This window comes from Pistacia vera, unplaced genomic scaffold (genome assembly GCF_008641045.1).
Source record: "Pistacia vera cultivar Batoury unplaced genomic scaffold, PisVer_v2 Contig117, whole genome shotgun sequence".
NCBI classification, from domain to species: domain Eukaryota; kingdom Viridiplantae; phylum Streptophyta; class Magnoliopsida; order Sapindales; family Anacardiaceae; genus Pistacia; species Pistacia vera.
In genome coordinates, this window is record NW_022195215.1 from 997,082 (window position 1) to 1,014,147 (window position 17,066).

The following is a 17,066-nucleotide window of genomic DNA, read 5'->3' on the forward strand; positions in this document are numbered from 1 at the left end:
TCCAGCATATAACCCTGTTAGTAAAGGTATAAGTAGAAGGGACATACTAAAAATTTATAATAAAATAAGAGATCAACTTAAAATAGAATTTGAAAATTTTAGGAATATATCTATTGCACTTACTTCAAACATATGGGCTGCTACATCAAAAACAGATGTTTTGAGTGTCGCAATACATTATCTAGATCATAGTTGACATTTACAACAAAATTGATAGGTTTTAAACCATTATTTGCTAAACACAGTGTTGAGACAATTTATTTTACAATTATTACAGTTTTGCAAGATTATTTATTAACTGAGAGAGTTATGACGTCAACGCTTGATAATGCAGCTATCAACACCGCGACAATTTCTTTATTTGAATATCTATTTTACCTTTCTCTCTGTCAATTTTAACAGTCAAAAGTGAAGTAGGGGGTGTTTAGGTAGTGCTTGAAGTTCGTGGCTTTGTTTTAAAAATCGGACCGACCGATCGGACCGAGAGCGATCGGACCGAGAGCCCACAGCTTCTCCGGTTTGGTACAGGTCTTAGGGGGTTTTTTATAATATTTTAAAATTATAAGGGTTAATTTGTAATTTTATAGGGGTGTTTTGGAGATATGTCAAAAGGTTAGGGATTAATTGGTAATTTTTGGGGTATTTTTGAAATAAATAAAAATTTTAGGGACTAATTTAAAATTTTTAGGGGAATTTTTGTAATATATTAAAATTTGAGAGATTAATAGTAATTTAAAAAAAAAATTATCGCCGACATCATCGGTCCAACCGGCTTGTCCAACCAGTTGGACCGGTTGACCCGTGACCTGGACAGCAAAACGGGTTGCCCTCCGGTTCGGGTTTTAAAACAATGATTTGTGGGGGTTAGGAAGATCTTTTAATTTCACGGGGTGTAGTTAATAATAACCCTATAATATTTGTCTAATTACCGTAACAAAATCCTGCTTTACTTTGCAATGCAAATGATATTGTAACCTCTATTAAATTTGCTATGTATCAATGTCCATTTGGGCCATTTTCTTTTGAATTGTCTGATTCAAAGGATATTTCAATTGCATCCCGTTTAATTTAGGATTAATGGTTAATTATTAATTAAAGTCCAAATCATATCCAATCCAATAAAGCTTAAAAAATGGGATAATTTAGGATCCGTTTGTTACACTCTTGGGAATACTATTATTAGTATTCCCAATAAAGTTAAACAATAAAATTGACTTATTCTCACAATGTTATTCTATATTATTCGATTTCTTTCAAACCCCCTAAATTTGTAAATTTAACTAAATACCCCCAAATATTTTTTTTATAAATTGCAAAAACACCCCAGCAACTCATATTTACTAGATTCCGACCACCACTGTTGAAGATCTGGCCGTAGACAGCCAGATCTTTGGCCGTAGCCAGTCGTCAACGATGGCCAAGATATGGTCATCGTTGACCATCAACAACGGCTGTATTTTTGGCCATCGTTGATGACCAAATGCAGCCAGATCTGGCCATCAATGGCCAGATCTAGCCGTAGATCTGGTATTTTCCGGCCAGATCCACCGTGGATCTAGTAAGAAAAGGTCATATCGACTCACGATCGACAAGATCCAGCCGGTCATGCATTGATACGGAGACTCCAGCCATCCTCCAACGGTGGTAGTCGACTGTCCGTATTTAATAGGTGGGTTGGGGGTGTTTTTGTTAACTTTTAATATTTTATTATAGGGGTGTTTAGTAAATAAACAAACATATGAGGTATTTTTGTTAATTTCTAAATTCTACATCGTAATACTCGTCCAATTTAACTTTTTCAAAATATTATTCTAAAAAGTATCAGAATAATGAATCGAACGTGAACCTTAGTATTTGCCCTTTTTCCCAAATGATAAAAGCCTCATCTTTACACATAGTTAATGTGGGTGACTCATAAAGCAGTTAAAACTTAAAATTGTTACATTTTGGCAAATAGTAATGCACCTTTGCTTCTTTTGGTTATTACCAAACAAACATTACATGTAATACAACCAGGCAAAACTTTTGGTTTTCTATGGGCCATAACTTGAAGCTGTTTTTGTTTCACTCTCACAACCCAAAATCTTTTTGTTGGTTAATGGAGGATACAGGAACATCTCGAAAAGTTATTCGTAATACAGAATCTTAAAAGTTTGAAACTTAAACCAAAAATTTTAGAAATAGTGATAATAAGATGAAAGAAAGTTCTCGATTTTCCTCAAGCGATTGAATTCCGTTTCAACAAGTTAATATGATTGGATTCTACAATGGCTATGCGGCCTGGCCTTGTAAAGAGACATGTATAGAAACACGAGTATGGCTGTGCTTGTAGCATGCTAAAGACCAGTCATATTGCCTTACCAATACTCTCAACCAACGGTTGATGCGTATGTTCTTCTCTGTTACACTACACATGGCTTCATAATATGAATGTTTTTAGGGCATTAGATTTTGTTTCTGGATATGAATATAATCTCCTTTTTCATTTAATTTGCAGTCACAATGCTTTAGCTTTACCAATTCCATTGCATGTAGCCATGTACCACGTACCAAAACATGTATAAATCTCATGGGATCGGAAGCTCCAAAAGTACACATATTTCATTGATCATTACAAATACAAGATACATACAATATTATATATACTGGAGCATACTTACATTCATTTAAATGGAAAATTACACATCATCTGTAATCAAAGAATCATGACTAGAAATATCCTCCACAGTTCCAGAAGGCCAAAATTTAGTCTTTCCACCTTCTGGAAATGCAGGTGATGACAGTTAAATGTATGGCTCTGCTCTTACCTTTACTCATGAGAATCTCATCCGAGACGAAATCCAAGGATGACAGCAAAATGTATGAAGCGCAAGACAAAATTGTGAATACACACAATGAGATGCGGAAATACTGTATTAAATAGTAGCCGGTTAGAGTATTCGGCCAAGCCACTCTTAAGAGCTTTAGCAGAAACTAGTACTGGCTTGCAGGATTGCCTATGATTCTTGAAGAATTAAATTCAATTCTGAAGCACATTTTGCCAGCAAACCACCCCTCCTGTAGCAAAACCGGCAGAAAACAATTTTCAGATCATTGATGAAAGACAAAAAGTTTTAAACAATTCTTGCTATTTCAAAACACATAGAACACTTAATACACAAACTGCATCATTGAATACTTAATACTACAGGAGAATTCCCCAACTCATGCAGGACTTACAATTCATTAGCATACAAGTTCATTTCCGGTAAATTATTAGATTTGAATGATTTACTTAATTCTAGAAGTCATTTAGAGTTTTAATAGCTTGAGCTTCGAGCATCAACATAGTGTAATTAGGTGAAGTCAACAGACTCATAGTGATCGAACCAGTTCAGTAAGGAGCACCTTCTCTTTTATTGGTACCCTTTTCAGCCTACAACTCAAAGACAGCAAACTTACCTTACAAGATCTGGAAGAATTTTCTGGACCTTCTGAAGATGTACAAAACATTGCTTGCAGCATTCTCGCCTGAATGCAAATATTCAAAGAAGAGAATTACACAGACAATAATTCACATTAACTCAAGGTATCAAGAAATTGTAAGGTAAATAACAGAAGTAATATTAACTAAGATACCTTTGCTCTAAGTGAAGATCAACACCTACAGCGGGAGGTGCTGAAACGGTTGAGTGTATCATTGGACCAAATACTGCTACAAGCTTCAGAAGCATCTCCAATGAGATGCTTGCATGCCTGTAATTTCCAACAAAAAGGAATGGCTTTAAGGATAATTAGCCAATTTGAATTTAGTGCACCATTGGAAAAAGAACATATCCCTTCAATTCCGTAACACGTGGTCAAATAAGTGATATTTATAAGTAAAATGTTTACCCAACTAATCCAGAAAACATAAGTGAGAACAAGAACAAGATGGTCAAAATTCTATGGTATATTAGAACCCCTAGCATTACAAGTGCACAAGCTTACAAATGTACCTTTCCATCTTGCTGTCCAGTAAACCCACAAGCACAGGAAGCAAGCACAAAAATAAATCTAAGTTGAGAGTCTCCATTTTCTCCATCAGGATACTGATAGTATCAGCTTGCACCTGTTCAAGGATCAATTAAATCTTAGGAAGACCAAATAGGTGCATAATAAACCACTAGAAAACCAATTCTAACCATCAGAAACAGAATAAGCAAACTACTTGAATACTTCCACCGAATACTTACAGAATGATCTGGCAGCTTCATCATGGCACCAATAGCACCTTTAACGTCATTTCTTTCCCAAAAATGTCGAACCACCTGCAAGTAAAATTACAACTAGTATCATACCATTTCTAGCTAAGTAGAGGAACAATAATTGTCCACCTTCACTAAATAATAAACATGAGTGACCAGCAAAAATCACCTGTAATTTGGTCAAGCGAGACCGAAGAGTACTTATGAATACATCATGAGTTTGCATCAAATTTTCAATAACTTCCCCATCATTTGCAGAGGTTGTATCCCTTCCTGGAATTTGCGGTTCTCGACTCTGTTGAATATCAAACATGAAGTGAAATTGTATACACGTCAGGTATCTAAATGTCTCAAAAGACATTCGCCAAACCTTTTAAGAAACATTTTCAAGAGATTATAATGTTATCTGATTGGAAACTCTTTTTAAGCTTTCATTACAAAACTTCAAAAACACAAAAGTTTCATGAAGGCGATTATTTTTCAGAAATGGAAAACAATTTCTACAGCTGAAATAATTTTCTATAACTATGCTGGTTACAGAAACAGAAGGCATTCAGATAGTCTAAATTATCCTGTGCCTGAATTGAATAGATTGTTGGGGATTGCCCCAAGCGGCTTATCAAAAAAACCATGATGATTTGAAGATTCATACAGAAACAAGTCCTGACAGTGAAAATTTCATCAGTTTATACATAGTGTCCATATTGACTTGATGAGATGCAGACCTTAATTAAGTTGTAACTTTTAACTAGAAGCTTTAATGCCTAAGAATCTTGCGTTCAAGTTTTTACTAATGAACAAAATTATGCTAAAACTTAAATTTTAACCCAAGTAAAGAAAGAAATATTTACAGATGTGAAGAGAATAATTTTTTTTTTTTTTTTTTTTTAATTTTCAAGGAGGCCAGAAACCTACCAGAATGGTGGGTCTTTCGTCAGCTTCAACCATCCTGTGAGAGCTTAGAATAGTTGCTTGCTCTCCATTGTTCTTGTATCTCACATGAGGAGCAGCATTAGTTGCCTTCTCGTCATTGTTCTTAAATCTCATGTAAGGAGTTGTATTAGTTGGTTGATCTACATTGTTCTTAAATCTCATACGAGGGATAGCCTTAGTTGGTTGATCTTCACTTTTCTTAAATCTCACAGGAGGGGTAGTATTAGTTGCTTGATTTTCACTTTTCTTGAATCTCGCAGGGGGGGTAGTACCAGCCACTTGAACTTCACTGTTCTTAAATCTCCCAGGTGGGGTAGTACGAGCCACTTGATCTTCACTGTTCTTAAATCTCCCAGGAGGAGTAGTATTAGTCGTTCGATCTTCACTGTTCATAAATCTCCCAGGAGGGGTAGCATTAGTCACTCGATCTTCACTGTCCATAAATCTCCCAGGAGGGGTAGTATTAGTTGTTCGATCTTCACTGCTCTTCAATCTCGCTGGAGGGGCAGCATTAGTCGTTCGATCTTCACTGTTCGTAAATCTCACTGGAGGGGTAGTACTAGTGGCTTGATCTTCACTGTTCTTAAATCTCACAGGAGAGGTAGTATTATTTGCTTGACCTTCATTGTTTTGAAATTTCACATGAGTGATAGTGTTAGTTGTTTGATCTGCATTGCTATCAATTCTCATTTGAGGGGTAACCTTAGTTGCTTGATCTTCATTGCTACTGAGTCTCGTGCTAGGTGTGATAATTGTTGATTGGTCTTCATTGCTACTAACTGTCCTCTGAGGATTGCTATTAATTGCTTGATTGTCATTAGTATTAAATCCCTTTCTTTTTTCAAACCTCTCTACCAGAGAGCGTGTCCTTCCCCGTACAACTGCAACTGCCAATATGGTAATTTTAAAATGAATTAGATATCAATCAATTATATATTCCTGAAAACTACAGTACAAGACAATGACAAACCTCCATTGACATATTTAACAGCGTGAGTTTCTTTGCTGTGATTAAGGGACTCATCACCTGAATGAAACAAGAACATTTATAAATACCTGTTATAGCATAGATTTCTTATAACAAAGATAATATTCCAGATAAAGAAAACTGTGAATTTAAAAAAAAAAAAAACCCTGGTTTTACCTCATACTAACGAGTGGGGAGAAAGAAAGGATGAAATTTTAGAGTGACAACTAAATACACGTAATGCTTGAGACATTCCAAGCCATTGACTTTATAAGAAAAAAGTAAGAATCAAAGACATGATTTATAGTCTCATGGAAGAAGCTACTCCCAGATGGGGTAGCCCATGTGTTCACAGGGCGCATATGATAAACAACTACCATGAAACTCCAGTTTTCAAAAAAAAAAAAAAAATTAGAGAGAGACATATATTATAAATATTGTAGCAAATATTGTCAAGGGTAAAGTAAATATCAACATGGATACTGGCAAACTATCTTGTCAAATATTTTCTAGAAAAAAATAACTTTAAATCAAGTATAGAGGCATGCTTTAGGGTGGAGGATAATAAACAGTCCAGAAACATCATCTTGAATATATGCGACCGAAAAGCAGGTAATGAGATGAAGCTAGAGAACAAGATGTAAATCGATATGAACCAATAACTTACGGTTTTCTTGATTCAAAGGTCCTTGCAGAGAGACAGCTTTTTGAATCTTCTCTGTACAGTTCTTGATATCAGAGTCATTTTCAAAGGATTTTCTACCTCCATCTGATAATACAAGCTGAGTTTGGAAGTTTGGATCCTTTGCACTGTCCATATCACCCTTCATGCTTCTGAAACTTCCAGATTCAACAGGTGTAGACGCCTTTTCAGCTTCAATCTTGCTAACTGATGGCCTTCGTACATGAGCTGGCCGGAGCAGCATACCAGGTTTTGTCTTACAAAAGGTAATAGATTCTCTGCCAGAATTGGAAGAGTCTTTCCCAGCAGGACCCTCACGAGGTACAATACTAGGAACAACAAAAGATTTAATAAGTGCTTGCGCATTAGATTTTGCCAGCGAATCTATTGCAGGATTCTGCTTCTCTGTTTTGAGATCAGTGATTTCCTTGGTATCCACAGGGAGTACAATTTTTGGAGAGTCCAAAGACCCCACTTTCTGAGAAGTTACAGGTTTTCCACCAGTAGCTTTTACATGGAAAATGAGAAAGCACATTAGGAGAAAAAATGTAAACATTATAAGAGAAGATAACTAAACAAAACAAAACAATGTCTGTCATATGCCCAAGTGATCAATGAGTGTTTATATGTAAAACCAGAAATTTAAATCAACTGTATGTCTACCATAAATTTAACACAGTCCATAGCCCTAGTTGGCCATTTCCTATCCATGCACATAGACATAGACCAGAAACCAGGACATACATCTTAGAAGTTGGCAAGTAACCAAATCAATAACTTTCCATTAAGCATAATAGAACTTCAAAGCAGACATGACATGGATAAGAAGAATTTTTTATAGCTCGTTTGATAAGTTTTTTTTTTTGGCATTGAGCTCATTTGACAAGTTTTCTTGTGGTGGTATAAGAGATTTTATGATCTAATCTCGCTCAAGATAAAGTTCTGGAGGGATGGATCTGGTTCAAATTTAAGGATCGATGGCTGAAATGTTAAAGAGAGAACAGCAAGTGATTCATTGGTCATAAAACAAATTTAATGTTCATTTATTCTGCTTGAATTAGTATTTTACAGAAAGATCACTTTCTCAAGTCACAATTTGATAAAATAAGAACTTTGACATAGACCACATGAACAGCTGATGCATTTGTATTCTCAAAAAAAATATATATTTAAAAGGAGTGGGAGCTATGTTAAAGAGAGGGAGCGGATCTGCTGCAGGTGTGATTCGTTGGTCAAAAATCTATTTTTAATGTTTATTTATTTTCTTTGAATAGAATTTTTAGGGGAGGATAGGACCAGACAAAAATCAAAGAAAGGTTGCTTTCTCAAGTCATAATGCAATAAAATAAGAACCCAACAGGAAGTTTCCCTTTGACATGGACCATATGGAGAGTTGACAGATTTGCAATTTAAAAAAAAAAAAAAATTACAGTATTCAAGAAGAAGAATATCAAAGAAAAACTTACAGTCCACATATATGGTCTTTATCCCCTTTGTGTCATAATCAGGAGACCTGCAGCGCAAACTGGAAGTGGATCTAATGCCACTCCCTACTTTCTCCGAAGAATGAGTTCCTGGGGAATTAATTTTCTTCTCTGTGCAGTCATTTTGCTCAGGTACACCAGGTCCATATGGCTCAATATGCTGACACCAGAAAAAGAAAAAAAAATGACTGATGTTATAGCAAGTTTTGACTCAACAATAAGGAAAATGTAACAATTGTGTAATGACACAAAGAAATGAAACAAGTGAATACCGAAACATCTGCTACCCAAACTCCAACAGAATTTTGATAGAAGGAACATCCCAAAAGCTTTCCATCATTAATGCAGAGATCACCAAGTGTTGACCATCCCATATCAACAGCATCGTGACATAAAACTGGCTCCCATGAATAGACCTAAAATTTATGAGCATCAAATCAGATTTTTATGCTGTATTAAAAGTTAAACATTCTGATAAAGATTAATGATTGAAAAAATCCGAACCTTCAAACTATCATCCAAACCACAAAACAGGGTCCTCCCATCAGGATGAAAGGTAATTGAGCGAACTCCAGTAGTCTGTAAACACATGTAGAACCAAAGTATTATCCAACTCCTAAATCACAACTTTCAAAGAAAAAAACTATGAAGTTGAAGAATTCAGAAAAATGAAACTACCAGACGGACATGAACCCCAAACTTAGAAGAGATTGATGATGGAGTACAAATTATACAAAATGCCAAATTGTTAACATCATAAGTAAATAGGTGTAAACTTTATACCAATAAATCAGTGAAAATTTCCACAGCCATTTCCATCTCCGCAGCTATAGTGCAAGAGATGCAAATTCTACACCTTGGCAGCAAAGGATATACTTTGATTCTTTGTCTTTTGGGAAACACGGGTTTCCAACTAAGATTTAAAGATAAAATACTAAGATGCTGATCAGGAAGATTACTGAACCTATCCATGTAAAATAGGGCTTAACATAGGCCCAAGTTAAGTGTACCATGAACAAAGGAAAGCACCAGAAAGGCACTTGCTCAGTGGACAAGGGGAACCGGCAAGAAGTTGATAAGCCAAATACTAAGATAAAGATGGTCGAAGAAAACTCCCAGAAACATGCACGGTATGGAAGGACTCCAACTGTATGGTTATAAAATTTTCTTTTTGTTAAAATAAAGACTATGTCCATATCAGCCTAAAAGCAGCTAGCTCACAAGAGAATTTGTAACTATGCATGTCAAGTAAAGTGCACTGAAAGCATTTTTAAAATTGTGACAAATAAATAAATATGGCAACTCTGAGATACAAAGAAGGCATTTGGAAGTCTTATCTTGAAAATTCACTCGTATATTTCAGTGTTTCTGAATTATAGACAAGTTTAGCAATCACAGCCATTTTATAATTGAAGAAATTAATACAATGAAATGCATGAAGATAAATGTATTGAACATCAATAAATGGGCAGAAGAGTTTGTACAAATGATGATGATATTACTAATTGCACTTCATTGCATTTTATGCTACAATTTTGTGATAATTCAATCAATATCTTTTTTTTCTTTTTTTTTTTTTTTTTGTTGGGGGGGGGGGGGGCGGCACGCGAAATACCCAGAGAGGGGGGACGGAGAACGGTATATGGTTGCAGGGAAGCCTAAATAATAAATAAATTTCTACCATATCACATTATGAAGTGTTATTAGTTCAGAAAAAGATAAGCTCGGATACCTCAGGTCTGGAAGATCCAATCAGTTCAAAGGTTTCCAAATCCCAGAATTTCACAGTTCTGTCTGCTGAACCTGAAAATTTATGAGTATATTACACAATATTTTAAGAAAAGGAACTGATTAAACATGCCATTCAAGTGGCATAAGGAGCAAGGAATCTGAAACACAAGCATCAACACATATGTACAAGTAACTTGTGAATTTAGAAGGAATAAAACTATGAGGCTGTGAACTTGCCATGCATTTATATACAAAGAAATTGCACCGAATGTGACTTAGAAAAGGCCAAAACAGCTTTTATTTATGTAAATTTCTTTTTGTAGCTATCAACAATCAACGTACTTCTAATTCAATGAAGCCAAAACAGAGGCTAGTAATCAGGCTGCTCAAACACAATAAATCCTGAATTTAAACAACTTTAGAATTCCAACAGTGAAAAGTTCATTAAGTCTAGGATTGAAAACATCACTTTAAGACAACTATATAGAGCATCCAAGGAACTGTAGGTACATATACAAGCAAGGAGAACTCATTAAACTTCTACAGAAATGATATACTCACCTGTTGCCAGGAGAAACTCAAGAGGATGGAAGTCTATAGATCTAATTTGCCCTTCATGAAACTTAAAGTCATGCAAGAGTTTTCCAGCAGTAAGATCCCACACCTGTTCAATACCAACAAGGATACGTGGATCAAAAAAATAAAAAGCAAACTTACTGCAAGCAACACAGCTGATAGTGTGGCGTTATTTTCACCTTTACTACATTATCAAATCCACCAGACACTACCCAGCGACCATCAGGAGTGAATCTGATAGTACTAATGCCTCGAGTATGACCCTTGTATGTGTGAATACATCCTTTCTTCCTGATATCCCAAATCCTTAAATTTGTGTCCATGGACCCAGAAGCAAAGAATTCCCCAAATGGATGAAATTGAACAGAAGAGCAATTGGATCTATGTCCAGCAAGAGTGCGCACCACTACACTTCAAGAAGAATAATAAATGGATTAGAAGTTCAATAACAAATTAGTCCAAAACTACCTGATATAAAAAATGTGAAAAGCCAAGGGGTCTCAATCCTTAAAAGGTGAAGGCTAGGAACGAAACATGAACTTTTAGATTGTGATATCAACCAAAACCATTAAAATGGTGACCTGATCCTTATAATGCATAAACTAAATGCAACGTTTCAAAGTTAATGTGTAACAGGTTCTACTCCTCAGGTGCTATTAAGTGGCACATTGACACAAACAAAGACTCCAACTTAGATCACAGAAGATAACCGATTCAACTTACTCTTTGCTTCTTCCAAATCCCACAGCTTTATCACACCAGCAGAAGCTCCAGCAAGCACCAACACTTCGGCTGAATCAAAAGCTAAAGATTCAACTGGACTTGTATGACCACACAGGCTCTGAATATTAACAAAAAAAATAAAAGACAATCTTAATCTCCCATACACATTAAAAATGCCACAATGAAAAATTTCAAAAACTATATAAAAACATATGTAAGCTCAAATGATTACTGAAACTTGAGCAAATAACAAGTGCAATAATCTCGCTCACTTATTTGATTATTCTTTGAACAATGATAAATCAACAAAACAAAAACAAAATGAACAATTCACCATTTTCCATTTAGTCATTAATTAACTACAATAAGTAACACTTCTTTTAAACACAATAACGCAGCTTAGAACAATATACAACATAAACACTTCCCAAATCCAGAAGAATCAAAATTGGCAATGATTTGATTATGAGTGGACTAGTAAATATATACAATGAAACTGACCATTAAAGAGGTGGGTTTCCCAATCGCCCAAAGATTGACATTGTGATCATCCCCACCAGTTATAAGAAGCCGACATGCTTTCTTCCCGATACTTAGACAATTCACGTTCGCTGAATGTGCCACAAATTCCTCTACATTCATTTAAGTCAAGAAAATGCAAACAAACAAGTAACATTGTCACTATACCCTTTGATCTTAAAATAATGGAATTTAAGATTTCAAATTTCCCTTCCAAGTCCAACCCAACTTTGATAAAACTAACACTAGACAAATATCACAAAAAAATAAAAAAATAAATAATAATAATAATACTTAAACTTTCTTTCACTTTTCCCCATTTTCTCAGCTGCCAAACAGATCCTCGGCTAATTTTTAACAAGAAGCAAACAAAGAACAAAACAATCAAACAAAAACTAAAACAAGTGCCGCTAGAGTTAAACGCCATGACTAAATTCAACAGTAAATTAAAAAAAAAATCAAACCACAAAATTCCAGCAGAACTTTCAAAGAGACAAAAGGATACGCAGCTTATATCCACGCTTGGCCATTTATTTCCGAAAATCCTAAAAAAAAAATAATTAAAATGATAATAGAATTTGACAGTCGTGTTGGAGCAGCTGAAGAGAACAGAGAGTTGAATTCAGTTTCACGCCAACAAGCTGGAACTTTATCGAGATTCGAATAGAAAAAACATATTTAAAAAACAAACTGTTTGTTCAGTAAGAAATCCAGCTTCAAAGATAGGAATTGGATTCGGTTCCGATGATTGAGATTCAACTGTTTAAAACAAAAACAAAATTACAAAAATAAAAAGTGCTGTAAAAAAGAAGCTCTTTTTTTTTATTTCTGTTTTTGTTTTTGGTATTTTCGGTCCGAGACGCGTAGTGATGAGTTGTGTTGTGTCGTGTTTCCGAGAAACGACTTCAGAAGGAGAGAAAAACGACAGTGAGATTTCAGATTTCAGACCACGAGATGATTGATTATGCCAGTTTTTTTTATTTGACTAAAATGTCCTTTTCTCTTTTCTTATTAAATATTAGTCTAAAGTTTCATTCATCTTGCAGTAGACGGTTAATAATAAAAATAATAAATTCTACATGGAAAAACACACCTAAAGTATTTTGAAACCATTAAAAAAAATTCTTAGGAAGATTTTTAATAATTTTTGAAAATCTTTAGCAGTATATTTCATATAAAACAATCTCACAAGAGTTTATGAAATAAATCCAGTTAAAAATTAATAAAAAATATTTTTTGTAATTATAGTTGACGCAGTTTCTAAAAAAATAAAATACTGGATTTTTAAATTAAAAAAATACGTATTCAATTTGATTTTGGAAATATTTTGTCTTTTTAAATCAGCTATCAAATATATATTTCATCTATTTTCAATAATATTAAAAAAGAAGTATAAAATAAATAAACGTGGGCTTATAATAGTCTAGTGATAGAGGTTTTGAATTAATTTATAAGATTTGAATTGTAATAAAATTGGTGGAGCAGAAAATTACAAAATATGGAAATAGTAACTTATGGATAATAATTAATGCTAAGAATTTTCATGTGTTGATAAAAGTGACAGGTAAAGACAATGAGATTCCTTCAAAAACAAAACAAATTTTATTTATTTGAATTCATTATCATCTGGGTGATTGCAATGTCTTAATTTGAAGTGATGAAGACATTAACTTGTAAATTCGGTAACCACTTAAACTGCTACACATCATTAATTAGTAACAAACCCACAATTTTGATTTGTTTGTGTAATAGATTTCAAGTCTTGTTTATAATTGGTGTGATTGATGGGAAGATTATTAAAACGTATAAATTAATGGATGTTGGGACGACATGATTTAGGAACATGTTTGGCACTAATTTGTTGTGACCAAACTTTGGGATCTAATAATCAAAAGCAACAATTAACAAAACATATGCTTAAATAAATGTATAACAAACATATAATGATTGAAGTTCTGTCGAATTGTATAATATTTGCAGTCGAAAAATAATAATGTTTTTAATCGTGTAACTGGTCATAAAAATGGAAGAGCAAACCATATACAATAAAACCTCTCTATAGTGATACTCTATAAAGGAATAAACTCTACATAATCATAAAAAATTCTAATCCTAATTTAGGATAGTTATAAATAAGAATAAACTCTACATTGTAATAAATTATAATTTTTTTAATTTCCGGTTTAAGGAAAGTTGCATCTACATAGTAATAATTATCTGTATATTACAAAAAAATATATGTTATGTAAAATTAAATGTTTAAAATGAAATAAAATATTTATTTAAAATTGTTTGGGACAATGATTTATGCTTTAGAGTTGTCATCACATCTTTTACCTTACGAGTACATAATAACTCGTTAGTATGGATACCTTCTTGTTAAACCCAAAATATTTTTAGTTTCTTAAGCATGTTTAGAGCTTCATGACACAAGACTTTTTATATTTCCGTACTATTATTCTCAGGATTATTTCCTTTCTTTTCTTGTCCAATTACAACAATGATTTCTCCTTTGGTTAAAGCATACGCGATTTGTTGCTCATTTGGATAATCGAAAAAGACATTAATATCTATTCGATTAGTGTAGTGAAGTTGTTAAATCTGATCACTCAATTCTATAGTGACTCTTTTATTCTCCTCATCCACCTTATTTGTAACTTACAATTCATTGACATTAGTGGTCCTAATTTTGCAGCGCTTAAAACCATTGACAATTGTCTGTGACTTTACATCAATTGACCATGCAACAATTGCATTTACAGTTCCATCAATGACACTTATTTTTCCTGGTTCTAAGAAATGATCTTTTATCTGTTTCAAAAGTAGGCAATTGAAGCGTTGAATTGAAATCCTAATATTACTAAAATATGAATTGAAATCCTAATACTGTACTACTAAAACATGAATTATAAAATAAGAAATCAAAACTATAATTTTTGTAACTATACATTCATTAAGTTATAACCTCCTTATAGTAATAAAATTAGTTAGTCCTACCATTATGACTATAGAGAGGTTTTACTGTATTTGATTATCAGGCTAACGAGCAAACCACGTATTTGATCATTAATCTCTCATAATTGTTTACATAAGATTAAAAAAGAAAAAAAAAAAAAAAATAGGAATCTCCTAGCTAGGTCTTATATATATAGTCACCTAATGTAAACTTTAGCCAAGAAAAGGTTTATCAATTTAAATAAGCTAACACATAGCATTGAATGACCATGTTCTATGCAATTAAGTGTATTTAAGATACACCAAACTCAAATAAACTTATTTTGATCACACCCAATATTGGTTAAACAGGTCAGTCCTCTATTTAATTAAACATTTAATCCCAATAATAGGCCACCCTGTTCACTTTTAATGATAAAGAAGTTTTACAAGTCGAAGAACATATGTTATTTCCTTTTTGTTATTATTATTATTAGACTAGTTTATATACACTTCAATTAATCCTTCAGAACTTTAGAACTATTAGTTAGGTAAGAGCTTTAGTGGCTACCTTTATTAGCAATTAATGAGAAATTTAAATTTAAGACATTTTGAATAATACACCTAAAAGTTCCTATTGAACCACTCGGTCAGCTAGGGGTTGGTTAGGTTATTTCTTTTTCTTTTATTTTAATAATGAAGTAAAAAAAAAACACTCAAATTTGCTTGTATTTTGATGTAGCATATCTGAAATTACTTGGAAGTCAAACATAAATTATATGTGTGATTCAGGCATAAAATGTTTGGATTTACAACTCATTCTCAGTTGTCAATCTCTTTATTTGGTACTTTTGTTAGGCCAAAAATAGAAGAGGGTGGCTTTGGTCAAAAGATGTTTTCGCGGAAGTGGGGGCTCTTGGGAGAATTGGATTGTGAGGCAAGAGGGAATGTCTCAACAAAACACGTGAATTTTTAAGATTATTTGGCCACACACCCTGTCCCGTTTTTTCCAATCACAATGGGACTTTAGATCAAGACCCCACATCCATTATACCTGTAATTTTCTTTCTTTCATATTACCCTCTGAAATATTTTAATCAAGAATAAAAAATTAATCCAGATAATATTGTTTCACTTTCTGAATTGAGCATTAAATTCCAAGATATTGTTTCAAAGTTAAACCATTTTTTTTAAACTTGACCCGTTGTGAGACCTAGTAAGGTGATCGGGTCACCAATCGATCGGTTTAACCAGTTGGACCAATGACATTAACAACAAATTTATTTTTAAAAAATTGTAAAGTAATCCTTTAAATCTTAATATATTACAAAAATATCCCTAAAAAATTTTAATTAGTCCTTAAATTTTCTATTTATTTAAAGTGTCCAAAAATTCAATTAATCCCTAAAATTTTGAATTATTTCAAAAGCACCCCTATAAAATTACAAGGGAGTCCCCATAAATTTGAAATACAATAAAACCCTCCTAAAACCTGAACCGGACCAGAGAGGCTGCCGGCCCGGTCCAGGTTTTAAAACAGTGAGTTAAACTTAAACCAACTTGATAGGTGTTGATTAATATTGGTCATGGATGTCCATATCAAATAATATATCTATTTGAAAAGCAAAAGCAACATGTCTTGCAAAAATTCGTTTTTCAGCTAACAAACAAAAACCTTTGTGTTAAAATTTCCCATCATGCCAAACAGATTGTAAAGCAAGTAACTTAAGTTGAAATCTTGAGGACAAGAGTCATTTGGGAATCTATGAACAAGCTACAATTTATGATGGGATTGTATTTTTAATTTTTATAATAGTTGTTTGCTTACTCATGTGGGTAGCAGCCTAGCAGGCATAAGTTGCTCTTTGTCCACAAACCAAATGAATAAATAAATAGCAAAAACAACTGAAAAGCATTTGATTGTCCGGGATCCATCCGACATTTCATACGAGCAATGTAGCAGCACCCTTAAACCCCCAAGAATTTCTGTCCCTACCTTTTCAACTATTACATTTTCCATTTTACTGTTTTCTTCCATTTCTTTATTACAAGACATTAACTTCTGACTGATATTAACAGATTCAGTGTTTATCTGGATTCGACTAGATGTCGAACAAGGAAAAAGAAAAAGTCAACATGGGTGCGGCGCACTTCCTTGAATCAAGCTGTACAAGTTCATGAATTAATAAAGTAATTTCAGGATATGAAAACGACACTAGTTGGATCTAATTTAACTAATGACAGGATGTTAACAGAAATAAAGAATGGAAAAAAACAAAAAAACAAGAGGA

General features: G+C 33.5%; 1 protein-coding gene across 4 annotated transcripts; it reads right to left on the reverse strand.

Annotated features, from left to right (window-relative positions):
- Window positions 1-2,578: 2,578 nt before the first annotated feature.
- On the reverse strand, window positions 2,579-12,753 carry LOC116106033 (katanin p80 WD40 repeat-containing subunit B1-like). 4 transcript variants are annotated; one of them, XM_031392398.1, is made up of 18 exons: window positions 12,347-12,753; window positions 11,824-11,954; window positions 11,323-11,440; window positions 10,779-11,005; window positions 10,585-10,687; window positions 10,025-10,095; window positions 8,797-8,871; window positions 8,580-8,708; window positions 8,275-8,452; window positions 6,794-7,315; window positions 6,130-6,186; window positions 5,142-6,046; window positions 4,396-4,521; window positions 4,215-4,289; window positions 3,978-4,090; window positions 3,619-3,735; window positions 3,442-3,510; window positions 2,579-3,057 (listed from the first exon to the last, which is right to left on the reverse strand). In XM_031392398.1, exons 1-18 carry the CDS (start codon window positions 12,369-12,371, stop codon window positions 2,997-2,999), a joined length of 3,102 nt encoding a protein of 1,033 aa, XP_031248258.1. In that variant the 5' UTR covers window positions 12,372-12,753; the 3' UTR covers window positions 2,579-2,996. The 4 variants fall into 4 exon arrangements, with proteins under 4 accessions (XP_031248258.1, XP_031248254.1, XP_031248266.1 ...); XM_031392394.1 differs by having other exon boundaries at window positions 8,565-8,708; XM_031392406.1 differs by lacking the exon at window positions 12,347-12,753 and having other exon boundaries at window positions 8,565-8,708; window positions 11,323-11,391; window positions 11,824-11,841.
- Between the last annotated feature and the right edge of the window lie 4,313 nt (window positions 12,754-17,066).

Excerpts from the sequence above, each read along its gene's own strand:
- LOC116106033 (XM_031392394.1), bottom strand. The coding sequence starts at position 12,371 with ATGGCCAAGCGTGGATATAAGCTGC. Across the intron at positions 11,955-12,346 it reads CAAGCGTGGATATAAGCTGC|AGGAATTTGTGGCACATTCA; the intron begins GTATCCTTTTGT and ends AAATGAATGTAG. Across the intron at positions 8,709-8,796 it reads GTTTGGATGATAGTTTGAAG|GTCTATTCATGGGAGCCAGT; the intron begins GTTCGGATTTTT and ends CATAAATTTTAG.